Genomic DNA, 18330 nt, shown 5'->3' on the forward strand with positions numbered 1-18330 from the left:
CTGGAGTGCAGTGGCGCGATCTCAGCTCACTGCAACCTCCGCCTCTTGGGTTCAAGTGATTCTCCTGCCTCAGCCTCCCGAGTAGCTGGGATTACAGGCATGTGTCACCACGCCTAGCTAATTTTGTATTTTTAGTAGAGGTGGGGTTTCTCCCTGTCGGTCAGGCTGGTCTCAAAGTCCTGACCTCAGGTGATCCGCCTGCCTTGTCCTCCCAAAGTGCTGGGATTACAGGTGTGAGCCACTGCGCCTGGCTTACATAACATTTTTAAGCTGGATTTAATCTGTTGGGATAGAGTGTAATGTAAAAGAAAATACCTCACACCAGAATAGTATAGTTGGTATTTAAAAATTCTAAAATATTTAATAATTAATATTGATGGGAAGACTGATATACAATGCAATTATTTATTTTACAAGGAGATTCTATACATCAGGGAGGCATCTTGAAGTACAATACACCAGGCTTTCATTTCTTCTTTACATTATGATTGTGAGTTTCCATATAAGTTGGTACTTACATGGAAAGGGAACACAAAATCCATTTTTATATACATAAAAACAAAACAAACACCCAAAGAGACTTGACCCCCAAAATGTCTTGTTTCACTTGAAAATAACATGAATGAGATGAAAGATGAACCAGATTACTTGGTGACGCACACAAGGCGAACAAGTAGCTCAGGAAATCAAATCCTGTTTCAAGCTTGGCACATAAGGGTAAGAAAGGTAGTGAAAGAAGGGTTCGAAAATATCATCTCAAGCCACAAAAAATCTGGCAGAAGACAGTCTCCAAATCAATAAGATAGAATGGTTAGAAGTCAAGTTAGAGTTATTGTGTGGCTACCTTATATCCAGACCTCTAATAGACTGAGTGGAATTGTCACTTCTTTTCCCTCAGTTATCCCAAGTGTTAGTAAACTTCAAGGAGGCTGGGCATGATGACTCACACCTGCCATCTCAGAACTTTGGGAGGCGAAGATGGGCAGATTCCTTGAGCCCCGGTGTTCAAGACCAGCCTGGGCAATATGGCAAAACCTCATCTCTAAAAAAACACAAAAATTAGCTGGGCCTGGTGGCACGTGACTGTAGTCCCAGCTACTCAGACTGAAGTGGGAGGATCTCTTGAGCCTGGGAGGCAGAGGTTGCTCTGAGCCAAGATTGTGCCACTGCACTCCAGCATGGGTAACAAAGTGAGACCCTATCTCCAAAAACAAAACAAAACAAATCAAAACCAAACAAAAAACTTCAAGGAAGGCTGGGCGCGGTGGCTCATGCCTGTAATCCCACCACTTTGGGAGGCTGAGGTGGGTGGATCACCTGAGGTCGGGAGTTTGAGACCAGCCTGACCAACATGGAGAAACCTCATCTCTACTGGAAATATAAAATTAGCCAGGCGTGGTGGCTCATGCCTGTAATCCCAGCTACTTGGGAGGCTGAGGTAGGAGAATCGCCTCAACCCGGGAGGCGGAGGTTGCAGTGAGCTGAGATTGCACCATTGCACTCCAGCCTGGGCAACAAGAGCAAAATTCCGTCTCAAAAACAAAATAAAACAAAAAAAAACTTCAAGGAGATGTGGATTCAGCTTGCTTTCCTTCCTTCCTTTTTTTTTTTTTTTTTTTTGATGGAGTCTCGCTCTGTTGCCCAGGCTGGAGTGCAGTGGAGCAATCTTGGCTCACTGCAACCTCCGCCTCCTGGGTTCAAGCGACTCTCCTGCCTCAGCGTCCTGAGTAGTTGGAATTACAGATGCGTGCCACCACGCCAGGCTAATTTTTGTATTTTTAGTAGAGACAGGATTTCACCATGTTGGTCAGGCTGGTCTCAAACTCCTGACCTCGTTATCTGCCCGCCTTGGCTTCCCAAAGTGCTGAGATTATAGGCGTGAACCACCATGCCTGGCCTAGGTTTTGTTTTGAGCTGATATTCTGTTTCTTTAGCAAGTCCACATAAGAATGTGGATATGAAAGGATGAAAATCTACTGAAAGATTACATACAGAACAGAGAACAGGGACCCACAGAATAAATCAGAAGAAATCTATGAAATAGCCACAACTTCTTGAACATTAAAGTGAAGGGGAAAAAAGCCACATTCATCAGATTAAACAGAAGGTATTAATTTTTTTCTTCCATTTATAGTGTGGATAGGAATTAAAGCAAAACAGTGAGACTGTATGGTTTTCAATACAAGTTCAAAGAAAGCAACAAAATCTTCTGTTTTAGGAAATCATATTAATATCTATTACAAATGCAGAAAGCAGGGGGGCTGAGTCAATGCCCCAGCACCAACCATACTGGTTATAGTGTGGAAGAGGGGCGGGTGAGGTGGAAGCTTCCAGAGAGAGCAGGAGGATCAGCACTGGAGTGAAGAGGAAGCACGCAGCAGGAGAGGGCAAAGAGCACTGAGAAGAGGGGAGCAGTGGGCCATGATTGTGCCCTTCTTGCTTCTCCAGAGACCATTTCCTATGCAGCACCCCACACCCAGCCAGACCTTATTGTGATTCTGGCTGGAAGTGTGGGGACTGACAGCTCATAAATGCTCCCACAGAGTTGATACAACTCTGCTTTAAGGAGGAGAATACATTTATTGGTCGAAGTGATTTAGAGAATATCATTTGGTAAATAAAACTACAATAGCCTATAAAATGTAACCCACTAGTTTTCTGCCACGTTAGCATTAATATTAAGGCTTTTTTTTTTTTTGAGACGGAGTCTCGCTCTGTCACCCAGGCTGGAGTGCAGTGGCGCGATCTCGGCTCACTGCAATCTCCACCTCCCAGGTTCAAGCAATTCTCCCGCCTCAGCCTCCCCAGTGGCTGGGACTACAAGGCACAAGCCACCATGCCCGGCTAATTTTTTTACTTTTTAGTAGAGACAGGGTTTTGCCATGTTGGCCAGGCTGGTCTTGAACTCCTGAACTCAGGTGATCCACCCGCCTCAGCCTCCCAAAGTGTTGGGATTACAGGCGTGAGCCACTGAATCTGGCTAAGGCTTTTTTTTTTTTTTTTTTGCAAGGAAGGAATAAGGGGATTTATTGAAAATGAAAGTACACTCCACAGTGTGGGAGTGGGCCTGAGCACAGGGGCTCAAAAGGCCTTTCTTGTTTTTGTATATAGAAAATATACATGCTTTCTCATCTAACCGATTTTTTTTTTTTTTTTTAAGACAGAGTCTCACTTTGTTGCCCAGGCTGGAGTGCAGTGGGCATGATCTTGGCTCACTGCAACCTCCACCTCCTGGGTTCAAGCGATTCTCATGCCTCAACCAGGCGCCACCACACCTGGCTAATTTTTGTATTTTTAGTAGAGATGGGGTTTCACCATGTTGGCCAGGCTGGTCTTGAACTCCTGACCTCAGGTGGTCCACCCACCTCGGCCTCCCAAAGTGCTGGGATTACAGGCGTGAGCCACTGCGCCTGGCCTCATCTAACCAATTTGGATTCTGGTTGGAGTTCAGGAAAAACTAAGTTCCCATTACTTCCAGATTATTTTAAAATAAAAAATCATGATGACTTGTGAGGAAAAGGAAGAACATGTCACATCCTGAGCTTCCTCTCAGGCTTGAGTGCCTCAAGAGGACTGTATTGCTGTGTTACGAGAGGTACAGTGCAATGCTTTCATCTGATATGCCAGTGTGGTAAGAAGGCTTTCCCTGGAGGTAGAGACTCTTTTATCAGAAGGTTGGGGGTCTCCAGAAGGTTTTCCCCACCAGGAATTGGATTTGATGGCTGGAATTTAGAGCCTACACATTTGGGTCTCACAGTCAGGGCAGGGCAGGTAAGGCTAACGGTGCAAACTGTGTCTCTGCACAAGCAGTCATCTAGGGGAAGGGGTGTGGTGCAGCCAGTAAAACTTGGAACCTGCAAGTGGTTCAGAACTTTGGTGGCCAGTAAGGGAAAAACTCCTCAAGCATGCTACAATATTGAAAGGTTCAAAAGCACTGACAAAGTGTTGTTTTGCCCCCAGTGCAGCACATGAGACTCTGTTCCAGTGAAATGCTACATTCAAAGTGCTGTCCACCTCAGAAGATCCCAGAGGACGCAATTCTGGCTGTGCTGGGAAGTGCTAAAGTTCCCTCCATATGTCACTTTGGAGAAGGAAGCAGCAAAGCAGCCATGTTGAGTTCCTCTCTCAACCTTTGGCATCATGGACGATGGTAGCTAAAAGAGATTAAAAAAGAGACAAGTTACCGCATGATGTACATTGCTTTGCTATTAATGTATCAGTAGTAATGAAATGTTATACCTAATTAACACTGCCTTTCCTCTGCTCTAATTCTACAGGACCTTTCTGTTGCATCTGATACTCCTCATCTGCTTCCTTCTTAAAACTCTTCTCGGCTGGGCGCAATGGTTCACACCTGTAATCCCAGCACTTTGGGAGGCCGAGGCGGGCGGATCACGAGGTCAGGAGATTGAGACCATCCTGGCTAACACGGTGAAACCCTGTCTCTACTAAAAATACAAAAAATTAGCTGGGTGTGGTGGCGCGCACCTGTAGTCCCAGCTACTCGCGAGGCTGAGGCAGGAGAATGGCGTGAACCTGGGAGGCGGAGTTTGCAGTGAGCCGAGATCGTGCCACTGCACTCCAGCCTGGGTGACACAGCGAGACTCCGTCTCAAAAAAAAAAAAAAAAAAAGAACTCTTCTCTTGGCTTCTGTAACACTATCTTTTCCGTAATTTTCTCTCTTCTTCAATTGATCTTTCTCAGTATGCTGTCCTGGTTCATTTTCCTCTGTCTACCCTTTAAATAAAAAACAACTTTCCTTGGCCAGTCACAGTGGCTCATGCCTGTAATCAATCCCAACACTTTGGGAGGCCAAGGTGAGAAGATCATTTGAGACCAGGAGTTTGAGAGCAGCCTGGGCAACAGATAAGATAAGACTTTATCTTATTTCCTGCTGTAGCCCAAGGACCTAGCACTATACCTATCATGTGGTAGGTGCTCAGTATTTGTTGAATAAACTAAACTTTTCAGCTAAACTTATCACCTTCAAAGTCCTCAAAAAATACAAGTTAAAAATATCAGAGTCATTTTGACTACTCCTTTATTTCATCTCTGGAATCCAACAAATTGCCACATCTTGTTGATTCTATGCTTGAAATGTCTTACAAATCTATCACCTTTGCATTCTCACTATCTCTGGTGTGAGCTACCACTATGCTCACTATGATTATTTCAGACACTTCCTGTTTTCCTTGCTGCTAGTCTCTTCATCCTTCCATATCATCTTCGTTGTTTGCATCAGAGCTTGTTCTGAAATACACAGAATTTCCTGCTTATGAACTGCCAATGGTTCCAACATCCTAGCATAACAGTCAAAGCATTGCGAGGGACTGCAACCCATTTTCTAGTTTATTTTCACCACACTGCCCCAAACATCCTCTGATCCAGCTACATTTTCTGTTACCCAGAAACACCATGTGTTTTCCTCTCTCCCATCGTGTTGCTTAAGCTGGTCCTTCTTTTTCTTTTTTTGAGAGACAGTCTTGCTCTGTTGCCCAGGTTGGAGCACAGTTGCGCGATCTCGGCTCACTGCAACCTCTGCTTCCGGGGTTCAAGTGATTCTCCTGCTTCAGCCTCCCAAGTATCTGGGACTACAGGCATGCCACCATGCCCGGCTAATTTTTGTATTTTTAGTAGAGACAGGGTTTCACCATGTTGGCCAGGCTGGTCTCCAACTGGCCTCAAGTGATCCACCTGCCTCAGCCTCCTAAAGTGCTGGGATTACAGGTGTGAGCCACTGCGCCCAGCCTATACTGGTCCTTTTGCTTACAAGGTTCTTTCCTTCCTTTCTGTTCAGATTAATTTTTTTAATATACCTTAAGATCTAGCGTAAATGTCACATTCTCTATAACTCTTTCCTTTAGCAAAAACTGTTCTTTTTAGCAATGGCATCTTACTTTGTTGTCCAGGCTTCAGTGCAGTGGTGTGACCATGGATCACTGCTGCCTCAATTTCCCAGGCTCAAGTGAATTTCCTACCTCAGCCTCCCGAGTAGCTGGACTACAGGAGCGTGCCACTGCACCTTTTGGCTATTTTTTTTTTTTTTTTTGAGGTGGTGTCTCGCTCTGTCACCCAGGCTGGAGTGCAGTGGTGTGATCTCGGCTCACTGCAAGCTCCGCCTCCCAGGTTCAAGCAATTCTTCTGCCTCAGCCTCCCGAGTAGCTGGGACTACAGGCACCCGCCACCATGCCCAGCTAATTTTTTGTATTTTTAGTAGAGAGGGGGTTTCACCATGTTAACCAGGATGGTCTCGATCTCCTGACCTCGTGATCCACCTGCCTCGGCCTCCCAAAGTGCTGGGATTACAGGTGTGAGCCACTGCGCCCGGCTGCACCTTGCTAATTTTTTTTTTAAGTTTATTTTTTGTAGAGATGGGGCTCCCTATGTTTCCCAGGCTGGTCTCAAAGTGATCCTCCCACCTCGGCCTCCCAAAGTGCTAGGATTACAGGTGTGTACCACTGTGCCAGGCCCCTGCCTAAATCAAAAAATAGATTTTTTTTTTTTGTAGGGATGGAGTCTTACTGTGTTGCTCAGGCTGGTGTCAAACTCCTGTGCTCAAGTGATCCTCCCGCCTCAGCCACTCAAAGTGTCGAGATTACAGGCATGAACCACTGCACTCAGCCTCATTTGCCTCTTTTTGTAAATGTTCTAAGAATCATGTAAAGATACTTTCACTGATTCCATTTGTGGCTAGCTGATTCTTTGGATATGGGTGGGTCCTTAATCACAACCGTAATTCCAAATCAAAACACTTGATTTGTTGGCTTGTTGGCTTTGTTGGATTTCTTGGCTTGTTTCATGAAGACAGCTAATTAAAATGTTGTTTATACATTAAGTTGGTAAGATCAACTGTGCTAGACAGAACTGAAACCAGAGAGGGCAAGATCTTGTCTAACTTAGCACAGTCTCCTCATTTATAACCTGAGAGAGTAAGGTACAAGGAAGAGAGCACCTCATATCCTTGAAGTCATTGATTTCTTTCTCCGAATCCTGGTTCTGCAATTTACTAGCAAGTCAACCAAGTTACTTAACCATTGTGAGCCTCCATTTCCTCAGCGATAAAATGGGGATGTTAACACATCTTGCATGTTTATTACAAGGATTAAATAATATACATGAAATGCCATAATCAGAATACGCATTTACTTATTTTTTTTTTTTTTTGAGATGGAGTTTTGCTCTTGTCACCCAGGCTGGAGTGCAATGGCGTGATCTCAGCTCACTACAACCTCCATCTCCCGGGTTCAAGTGATTCTCCCGCATCATCCTCCCTAATAGTTGGGATTACAGGCGCCTGCTACCAGGCCCAGCTAATTTTTGTATTTTTAGTAGAGATGGGGTTTCGCCATGTTGGTCCGGCTGGTCTCAAACTCCTGACCTCAGGTGATCCACCTGCCTCAGCCTCCCAAAGTACTAGGATTACAGGCGTGAGCCACCGCACCTGGCCTAGCCATTTACTATTGCTTCTTACTTTTCATCCCTTTGAATGCAGTCTTGCAATCAACAATGAGTGTTTTCCTTTTTACTGACGTCATTAGAGCCCTTCATATCTGAACAATTTTTTGGAAAACTCTACCTAGCACATATATGATTGGGTCTTTTGGGTCTTACCGTGTAAAATGTTTGCTCTCTTCATGAACCTCCATCTCGGAGCTTTTAAATTCATTTAATTCTTTTCTTATGGCAGCCTGTGGAGTAGAGACAAAAATGTTTCAGCTTCTTCTGGCTGCTTTGCACAGCAGTGTAACTTGTCATTTTTCTGTACTGTGTTTAACTTTGTAAGTCACTGCAACCCCTCACAGGCAACCCAGACACCAGGTCAACACAATGATACCCATCTGTATCATAATAGACCTAAAATTTTTAGTTTAATCAAAATACTTGAAAATCTTGAAAGATATATTGTAGCTTTTATAGTTTTGTTTTTGTTTTTGTTTTTTCCTGAGATGGAATCTCGCTCTGTTGCTGAGGCTGGAGTGCAGTGGTGCAATCTCAGCTCACTGCAACCTTCAGCTCCTGGGTTCAGGTGATTCTCCTGCCTCAGCCTCCCGAATAGCTGGGATTACAGGTGCGCACTACCACGCCCGGCTATTTTGTATTTTTAGTACAGACAGGGTTTCACCATGTTGGCCAGGCTGGTCTTGAACTCCTGACCTCAAGAGATCTACCTGCTTCGGCCTCCCAAAGTGCTGGGATTACAGGTGTGAGCCACTGCACCTGGCTAGTTTTTTTTTTTTTTTTTTAATTTTAATTTTTAATTTTTATTTTTGAGGTGGAGCCTCACTCTGCTGCCCAGGCTGGAGTGCATTGGCATGATCTTGGCTCACTGAAACCTCCACCTCCTAGGTTCAAGCAATTCTCCTGCTTCAGCCTCCCAAGTAGCTGGTATTATAGGTGCATGCCATCACACCCAGCTAATTTTTGTATTTTTAGTAGAGATGGGGTTTCACCATGTTGGCCAGGCTGGTCTTGAACTCCTTACCTCGAGTGATCCCTCTGCATTGGCCTCCCAAAGTGCTAGGATTACAGGCATAAGCCACCACGCCTGGCCAGCTTTTATAGTTTTTCACAGCATTATAAAAATGAAATATTGGTAATTACTAAAATATATAGCCCAAACTCCCTCTAACCAAACAACCGCTGTTTGAAATGTATTTATTCCTTCCAGTATTTTTACTCTGTGAGATAGCAGGAATTTTCTTTCTTTCAGTATTGGTGGTGGAGTTACCAAAACATACTGAGTTAGTATAACGTTTTGACTTGTTCAACTTGGCATTTTGTATCTTGATTTGAAATTTAATATTATATTAAAACTAGAAGTTTTGTTTATGGTTCTCCCTTCTAGTTAGTATCTTGGATCCTCCAAATAAAGAGAAAAAGAGAAAGAGAAAAAAAGCAAGAGAGTGCTTTCCAGGTACCTTGTCAGCAGGGGTCAGTTTGGTCCAAGGTTTGTCGGCTCGCCGGTCATAATCTTGAGCATCTGTTACCTCTACATATTCATTAAACCTCAGAATCTTCCTGGCAAGGAGTTCAGCGACAGTTGGCCTTTGACTGAGCTGAAGGAAACGGAGCCTCTTAGTTCACCAAGCCAATAATTAGGCATCAATCATGCATTCAAATTGCCTCTAACCCAGTGCTTCAATCTTCATTGGAATCACCTGGGGGAGCTTTAGACACTATTGATCCCTGGAGGTCCCACCCCCAGTGATTATGGTTATCAGGTGGTTTTTTTTTGTTTTTTTTTTTTGAGACAGGGTCTTGCCCTGTCACCCAGGCTGGAGTTCAGTGGCACAATCACAGCTCACTGCAGCCTCAACCTCCCAAGCTCAAATGATCCTCCTCCCTCAGCCTCCCAAGTAGCTGATATTACAGGCGCATACCACCATGCCTGGCTAATATATATATTTTTTTGTAGAGGTGGGGTCTTGCCATGTTGCCCAGGCTGCAAATTCATTTTTTTCTTTTTCTTTTCTTTCTTCTTCTTCTTTTTTTTTTTTTTAATGTAGACACAAGGTTTCACCGTTTTCCCCAGGCTGGTCTTGAACTCCTGGGCTCAAGCAATCCTCCTGCCATGGCCTCCCAAAGTGCTGGGATTACAGGCGCAAGCCACTGTGCCCAGCTGCGAATTCATTTCCAATCAAACAGGCCATCCAAATATAATACATATAGTTAACTGAACACACAGGCAGTAGTACCTTTCTAGTGAGCCGACGTTTAATTTCTCGTTTTTCTGCCTGACGATCAGCTTCATTTTTAGCTACAGTTGACAATCAGAAGGAAGGAATATTACTCACAAATGACAATTTGCATATCAAATGTTTTAGTAATTACATTACAGATATTTCTTTTTTGTTTTTGTATTTTGAGAGGGAGTTTTGCTCTTGTTGCCCAGGCTGGAGTGCAATGGTACAATCGTGGCTCACTGCAACCTCGGCCTCCCGAGTTCAAGCGATTCTCCTGTCTCAGCCTCCCGAGTAGCTGGGATTACAGGCACATGCCATGCACAGCTGATTTTTGTATTTTTAGTAGAGACAGAGTTTCATCATATTGGTCAGGCTGGTCTCAAACTCCTGACCTCAGGTGATCCACCTGCCTCGGCCTTCCAAAGTGCTGGGATTACAGGCGTGAGCCACTGTGCCCAGCCCAGATATTTCTTTTTTTTTTCTTTTTTTTTTTTTTGAGATGGAGTCTTGCTTTGTCGCCCATGCTGGAGTGCAGTGGCGCAATCTCGGCTCACTGCAAGCTCCGCTTCCTGGGTTCATGCCATTCTCCTGCCTCAGCCTCCCGAGTAGCTGGGACTACAGGCGCCCGCCACCATGCCCGGCTAATTTTTTTGTATTTTTAGTAGAGATGGGGTTTCACCGTGTTAGCCAGGATGGTCTCGATCTCCTGACCTTGTGATCCACTCGCCTCGGCCCAGATATTTCTTATAGGCCCAAATCAGAATAAAATACTAACTTTGGGGATGGCTAAACAAAACAATTTTCTTGTCAATGATACAAATACTTAAGAGCAAGAGTCAGCAAACTATGGTACCACATCTCGCCAGTTGCCTGTATTTTTCCTGCCCATGAACTAAGAATAGTCTTCACATTTTTAAATGGTTTTGTAAGTACCTATTACATACAGTTGTTCATTTGCTTTTTGGCCTGCAAAACCCAAAATGTTTACTATGTACGCTTTAAGGAAAAGCCTGCAGATTCTTGCTCAAGAGTAACTGCTAAGAATGGACAATGGTGATCACACTGAGTTTTGTGTGATACGTTATAAGGGCTCCCACACTAGAAAATTTACTAAGTTATTAAGTTGTGTATACCCAAGTAGTGCTGAGAGAACAGGGGATGGATTGGTCAGACTGAACATGCTCACAAATAGCCCTAAGGAAGCCCAAACCTTCTCAGTGAGGAGACTTTTAAGGCCAAATTTCACTCTATATTCTGGAAAAACAAATATGTACTAGATTAGAATGCTATTTCAGGAAATTAATTATGTACACAGACAGCAAATTAAATATATGGTCCCATTTGGTAACTACAGAGGTAAGAAAGTCTTAAGGGATTAAACCAAGAGAAAAGCTGCTGCATTTGGGACTTGCTTTGGGCCCCAGCCCTCACATTCTAGGAATAGGAAGGTCTCCATATACACAGCTACCTCCTTAGCTCCCTGAAAATAGAAAAATTGGGCACATCTCCCATATACTGTCAAAGCCTCCCAAATGCCCAAGGCAGTTCCAGGATACGGTGAGAACACTGAAACAAAGCTTTCTAGAGTATCACAGCACACTAAACAATACCATAATAGCATCTTCCAAAGGAAGCTTGGTAAGCTCTGTTCCTTCATGGGGAAATAAATAGTCCTTGCCTGGCTGGAACACTCTCCCTTAGCCCTTGTAGCAAATGCTTCTTTTTTCTTTTATGTATATTAACGTCAGAAACATACAAAGAAAATCTATACAACTTTATTTCCATAACTGGACTCACGTTGCAATATATTGCGTTGTTCTAGTTCTTCTGGTGTTGGTCTTTGACTCAGTCGCCTAAAAATGAGATAAATAAAGGTAATGTTTATGTTAAACCTCCCAATCTTGTTTATAAAGATTTTTTTGGTCACAGTATATATTAGCCCCTATATAAGTAAGAAATCAACAAATTTTCAAACTGATATATTTCATTTATTTATGACTGTTTATAAAACAATTTCACATTAAAAGTGTTAACACAGATATCACATTATAAAAAGGAACTGTATATGCAAACAAGTGGCCAGGATTCTAGTTCTAGACCTCGATAAGAGCTATTAGCACAAAAAAGTTCAGTTAGACCCTGAGTGTCCTCATCTGTGAAGCGAAGGTTTGGACCAAACTGGTGGCTCCTAAACAAATTTGCTCCTTCAGAAGCATTAGAGACTTTTTAGAAAACACAGATTCCCAAGAAACGTTAACAGAAATTCTGATTCAGAAAATCAGGATGAAAAATGAAATTACATATATCTATATATAGATTTTTTTTTTTCACAAAACTTTTTCTATGACTCAGATGTCCCTCTTTAGATTTTTTTTTTTACAATTTTTTAAAAATAGAGATGAGGGTCTCACTCTGTTGCCCAGGATAGTCTTGAACTCCTGGGCTCAAGCTATCTTCCAGCCTTGGCCCCCCAAACTGCTGGGATTATAGGCGCAAGGCATTATGCCCAGCTAGGTTTTTTTTGAGATGGAGTCTTGCTCTGTCGCCTAGGCTGGAGTGCAGTGGTGCAATCTCGGCTCACTGCAAGCTCCGCCTCCTGGGTTCATGACATTCTCCTGCCTCAGCCTTCCAAGTGGCTGGGACTACAGGCGCCTGCCACCACGCCTGGGTAATTTTTTGTATTTTTAGTAGAGACGGGGTTTCACCGTGTTAGCCAGGATGGTCTCGATCTCCTGACCTTGTGATCTGCCTGCCTCGGCCTCCCAAAGTGCTAGGATTACAGGCGTGAGCCACCACACCTGGCAGTGCCCAGCTAGGTTTTTAAATCAGTGGCTTAGGAACCACTGGAATTTAAGTTTGTCTCTTTCTGTGTGATATTCTATAATTCTATGATTTAAATCTCAGTCTTCTCTGTGAAGCATTTGATAAAGTTATCTCACCTCATCACAGTTCTGAGATGTTATTCACCAATAACAATTTGTTGGCCAGGTGTGGTGGCTCATGCCTGTAATCCCCAGCACTTTGGGAAGCTGAAGCAGGTAGATCACCTGAGGTCAGGAACTCAAAACCAGCCTGGCCAACATGGTAAAACCCCGTCTCTACTGAAAAATACAAAAATTAGCCGGATGTTGTGGCGTGCTCCTGTAGTCCCAGCTACTTGGGAGGCTGAGGCAGGAGAATGCTTGAACCTGGGAGATGGAGGTTGCAGTGAGCTGAAGCTCATGCTACTGCACTCTTGCTTGGGCAACAGAGTGAGATGCCATCTCAAAAAAAAAAAAAAAACCAACAAAAAACTACAATTTGTCATTTTTGGAATCAGAAAGTTATTCATTTCTTACTTTTAATTTATACTTCTCAGACAGTATTTGGGCTAATTAGCTAGTACTTGCAAATTTTTCAACTCTTCTGTTGCTTGCATAAGGAACTTCCAGTCCCATTCTATATACAACTTTTCTTTCTGAACAAGACCTTCCTTTTGTGTGTGTGTGTGTGTGTGTGTGTGTGTGTCAGGGTCTCACTCTGTACCCAGGCTAGAGTGCAGTGGTGTGATCACAGCTCACTGCAGCTCCACCTCCTAGGCTCAAATGATCCTCCTACCTCAAGGACCTTCCATTTTATTTATTTATTTTTATTTTATTTTTATTTTTTTTTAGGCAGAATCTTGCTCTGCCGCCCAGGCTGGAATACAGTGGCTTGATCTCGGCTCACTGCAACCTCCGCCTCCCAGGTTCAAGCGATTCTCCTGCCTCAGCCTCCCGAGTAGCTGGGACTATAGGCGAGTGCCACCATGCCCGGCTAAGTTTTTGTAGTTTTAGTAGAGATGGCGTTTCACTGTGTTAGCCAGGATGGTCTCAATCTCCTGACCTTGTGATCCGCCCGCCTCGGCCTCCCAAAGTACTAGGATTACAGGCGTGAGCCACTGTGCCCCGCCCCATTTTATTTTTTAAAAAGTATGTATGTATGTATATATGTATTTATTTATTTAGAGACTGGGCTGGCTAATTTTTTTATTTTTGGTAGTGATGGAGTTTTGCCATATTGCCCAGGCTGGTCTCAAATTCCTGGGCTCAAGTGATTCACCCAGCTCAGCCTCCCAAAGGGCTGGAATTAGAGATGTTAGCCACCACACCCAGCTGGACCTTCCTGTTTTTTTTTTTGAGACAGAGTCTCACTCTGTCGCCCAGGCTGGAGTGCACTGGTGCCACCTTGGCTCACTGCAACCTCAGCCTCCTGGGTTCAAGTGATTGCCCTGCCTCAGCCTCCTGAGTAGCTGAGACTACAGGCATGTACCACTAGGCCCAGCTAACTTTTAATAGAGATGGGGTTTCACCATGTTGGTCAGGCTGGTCTTGAACTCCAGACGTTAAGTGATCCTCCTACCTCAGCCTCCCAAACTGTTGGGATTACAGGCATGAGCCACCATGCCTGGCCTGGGCCTTCCTTTTTAAATGTTCTTTGAAAAAAAAAAAAACAAAAAAACAAACCAGCTTTAATACAATATAACTGACATACAGTAATACTGTAAATATGTACAACTGTGTACATATTTAACATGTACAATTTGGCCACTTTTGCCATATATCACCTGTGAAATCATCATCACAATTGCAAGAATGAACATATCACTCCTGTATTTATTTCCTTTCCTTTCTTTTTGAGACAGAGTTTTGCACTGTTGCCCAAGCTGCAGTGCAGTGGCCCGATCTTGGCTTACTATAACCTCTGCCTCCCCGGTTCAAGTGATTCTCCTGCCTCAGCCTCCCAAGTAGCTGGGATTACAGGCATGTGCTACCACGCCCAGCTAATTTTGTATTTTTAGTAGAGATGAGGTTTCTCCATGTTGATCAGGCTGGTCTCGAACTCCCAACCTCAGGTGATCTGCCTGCCTCGGCCTCCCAAAGTGCTGGGATTACAGGGGTGAGCCACCACACCCGGCCTTGTCAGTCTTTTAAATTGCATAACTTTAGCCATCCTAGTGTACTCGTGGTGGTCTCTCATTGTGTGTGTTTTTTTAAATTTCAATCTTATTTTATAGTGATAACACTTACTATGAGATCTACCTTTTGAACAGATTTTTAAGTATACAATACAGTATTATTATTATTATTTTTGAGATGGAGTCTCACTCTGTTGCCCAGGCTGGAGTGCAGTGGCGTGATCTCGGCTCATTGCAACCTCTGCCTCCCAGGTTCAAGCGATTCTCCTGCCTCAGCCTCCTGAGTAGCTGGGATTACAGGCACGTGCCACCACACCCGGCTAATTTTTGTATTTTTAGTAGAGATGGGGTTTCACCATGTTGGTCAGGCTGGTCTGGAACTCCTGACCTCGTGATCCACCTGCCTCGGCCTCCCAAAGTATTGGGATTATAGGCATGAGCCACCACACCTGGCCAATACAGTATTAACTATTGATTGATTGATTGAGACAGAGTCTCACTCTGTTGCCCAGGCTGGAGTGCAGTGGCACGGGATCCCGGCTCACTGAAACCTCTGCCTCCCAGGTTCAAGCAATTCTCCTGCCTCAGCCTCCTGACTAGCTGGGATTACAGGTGCCTGCCACAACACCCGGCTAATTTTTGTATTTTTAGTAGAGATGGGGTTTCATCACGTTGGCCAGGCTGGTCTTGACCTCCTGACCTTGTGATCTGCCTGCCTTGGTGTCCCAAAGTGTTGGGATTACAGGCGTGAGCCACCGCGCCCAGTCTACAGTATTAACTATAAACACAATGTTGTACAGTGGATCTCTAGAACTTACTCATCATGCATAACTAAAACTTTATACTTATTTATTAGCAACTCCCTATCACCCCTGCCTTCAACCCCCAAGCCCCTGACAACTATCTTTCTACTCTCTGCTTCTATAAATGTGACTATTTCAGATACCGCGCAGAAGTGGAATCATGCAGTATTTATTGTTCTGTGACTGGCTTACTCATATTAATGTCCTCAAGGTTTGACTATGTTGTTAGCATATTGTAGGATTTCCTTCTTTTTTAAGATTAAATAATATTCCACTGTATGTATAAACTATATTTTCTTTTGAAACAGAGTTTCTTTTGCTCTTGTTGCCCAGGCTGGAGTGCAGTGGTGTGAACTCAGCTCACTGCAACCTCTGTCCCCTGGGTTCAAGCGATTCTCCTGCCTCAGCCTCCCGAGTAGCTGGGACTACAGGTGCCTGCCACCACCCGGCTAAATTTTTTGTAATTTTAGTAGAGATGGGGTTTCACCGTGTTAGCCAGGATGGTCTCTATCTCCTGACCTCGTGATCCACCCGCCTTGGCCTCCCAAAGTGCTGGGATTACAGGCATGAGCCACTGCGCCCAACCCATGTTTTTATATTTTTAAAGGTAGAAAAAAAAAAGAGAGTTTATATGGCCATCAAATCCATATATATATATATATATATATATGGATATATATATATATATGGATATATATATATATGGATATATATATATATATATGGATATATATATATATGGATATATATATACACACATACACATATATTACACATACACACACATATACACATACACATATATGTACACATACACACATATATGTACACATACACACATATATATACACATACACACATATATTAAATATATTAAATATAACTATATTTATGCCCTGTCTAGTATATAGACTACTGGGCTTAAGTAGTTCTGCTGCCACAGCCTCCCACTTAGCTAGGACTACAGGGGCATGCTACCATGCCTGGCTATTTTATTTATTATTTTTTGAGATGGAGTCTTACTCTGTCGTCCAGACTGGAGTGCCATGGTGTGATCTCAGCTCACTGAAACCTCTGCCTCCTGGGTTCAAGTGATTCTCTTGCCTCAGTGTCCTGAGTAGCTGGGATTACAGGTGGGCGCCACCACGCCTGGCTAATTTTTGTATTTTTAGTAGATGGGGTTTCACCATGTTGGCCAGGCTGGTCTGGAACTCCTGATCTCATGTGATCCACCTGCCTCGGCCTTCAAACGTGCTGGGATTACAGGTGTGAGCCACTGTGCCTGACCTATTTTTATTTTTGTAGTGATAGAGTCTTACTATGTTACCCAGGCTGGTCTCAAACTCCTGGCCTCAAGCAATTCTTCCACATTGGCCTCCCAAAGTACCGGGATTACAGGCATGAGCCACTGCACCGTATCCTAAAATATTTACTATTTGGTTCTTTACAGAAAAAGTTTGCCAAATCCTGGCTTATAGGGTATAGGATTATGGCTGATTTATCTCTCTCTCTCTCTTTTTTTTTTTTTTTTGAGACGGAGTCTTGCTCTGTCACCCAGGCTGGAGTGCAGTGGCGCGATGTCGGCTCACTGCAAGCTCCGCCTCCCAGGTTCATGCCATTCTCCTGCCTCAGCCTCCCGAGTAGCTGGGCTACAGGCCCAGCACCACACCCAGCTAATTTTTTTGTATTTTTAGTGGAGACAGGGTTTCATCGTGTTAGCCAGGATGGCCTCGATCTCCTGACCTCATGATCCACCCGCCTCGGCCTCCCAAAGTGCTGAGATTACAGGCGTGAGCCACCGCGTCCGGCCATGATTTATCTCTTTTTTGGAATTTTTCAAACTACCATATAATAAACATGTCTTTCTTTACTTTTTTTTGAGACAAGGTTTTGCTCTGATGACTGGGCTGGAGTGCAGTGGGGCATGAGCACAGCTCACTGCAGTCTTGACCTCCTGGGCCTTGATCGCCTGGGTCTTGACCTCCTGGGCCGATCTTGAGCCCCTCCTGGGCTCAAGCAATCCCCCTGCCTCAGCCTCTTGAGTAGCTGGGACCATAAATGTGTGCCACCATGTCTGGCTAAGTTTTTTGTTTTTTTTGTCGAGACAGGGTCTTGTCATGTTGCCTCGAACTCCTGGGCTCAAGTGATCCGCCCACCTCAGCCTCCCAAAGTGCTGGGATTACAGGAGTGAGCCACCGTGCCCAGCCTTCTCCCTTAATTTCAAAGTAGTCAGACCACAGAGGTCATACAGGCTGATAATTATGTTTAAGTAAAGAAACTGCAGAGAACAATTTCTGGATCCAAAAAGTGTCTATTAGAAGACAAAGGGAAAACTTGCCCTGAGGTACAGCATACACAGTAAAGCCAGGTGTCTTCTTTTTTTTTTTTTTGAGACAGGGTTTTGCTCTGTCACCCAGGGTGGAGTGCAGTGGTGCAATTACAGCATACTGCGGCCTTGATCTCTCGGGCTCAAGTGATCCTTCTACCTAAGCTTCCAGAATAGCTGGACTAGAGGTATGTGCCACCATGCCCAGCTAATTTTTTAATTTTTTGTACAGATGGGATCTCACTTTGTTGCCCGGGTTGGTCTGAAACTCCTGGGCTCAAGTGAGCCTCCCACCTCAAGTGAGCCTCCCAAAATGTTGGGATTATAGGTGTGAGCCACCTTGCCCAGCCAAAACCAGGTATCTGCAATAGTACAGAAAAAGAAATTTTAATTAGTAGACATGATCAATTAATTATTTTGTAGGGAACTGTGCCACGAGTTCCAGCTCCTTATCCTCTCTTTATTGGGAGAAACATCTGTGTCAAACAAAAACCCATCTATACAACCTGGATTCTTACACTGTTACATATGCAGAAAGCTGGCTTGCATTCAGTTTCTCTATACTTTTGGTTCCAGTTGACT

The 18330-nt window shown here is 44.0% G+C and overlaps 1 protein-coding gene across 7 annotated transcripts in view; it reads right to left on the reverse strand.

The window, feature by feature from the left end:
* Positions 1-330: 330 nt before the first annotated feature.
* Positions 331-18330, reverse strand: part of PHACTR4 (phosphatase and actin regulator 4) — a 133830-nt gene continuing 115830 nt past the window's right edge. For all 7 annotated transcript variants that reach the window (XM_034959466.4, XM_063593584.1, XM_034959474.4 and 4 more), the window contains 5 exons: positions 11481-11536; positions 9696-9757; positions 8919-9056; positions 7612-7688; positions 331-4154 (listed from right to left, as the gene is read on the reverse strand). In XM_034959466.4, coding sequence (XP_034815357.1) covers positions 4139-4154; positions 7612-7688; positions 8919-9056; positions 9696-9757; positions 11481-11536 — 349 coding nt within the window. In that variant the 3' untranslated portion in view covers positions 331-4138. The remainder of the gene's footprint in view (positions 4155-7611; positions 7689-8918; positions 9057-9695; positions 9758-11480; positions 11537-18330) is intronic.

This window comes from Pan paniscus, chromosome 1, assembly GCF_029289425.2.
Source record: "Pan paniscus chromosome 1, NHGRI_mPanPan1-v2.0_pri, whole genome shotgun sequence".
Lineage (NCBI taxonomy): Eukaryota > Metazoa > Chordata > Mammalia > Primates > Hominidae > Pan > Pan paniscus.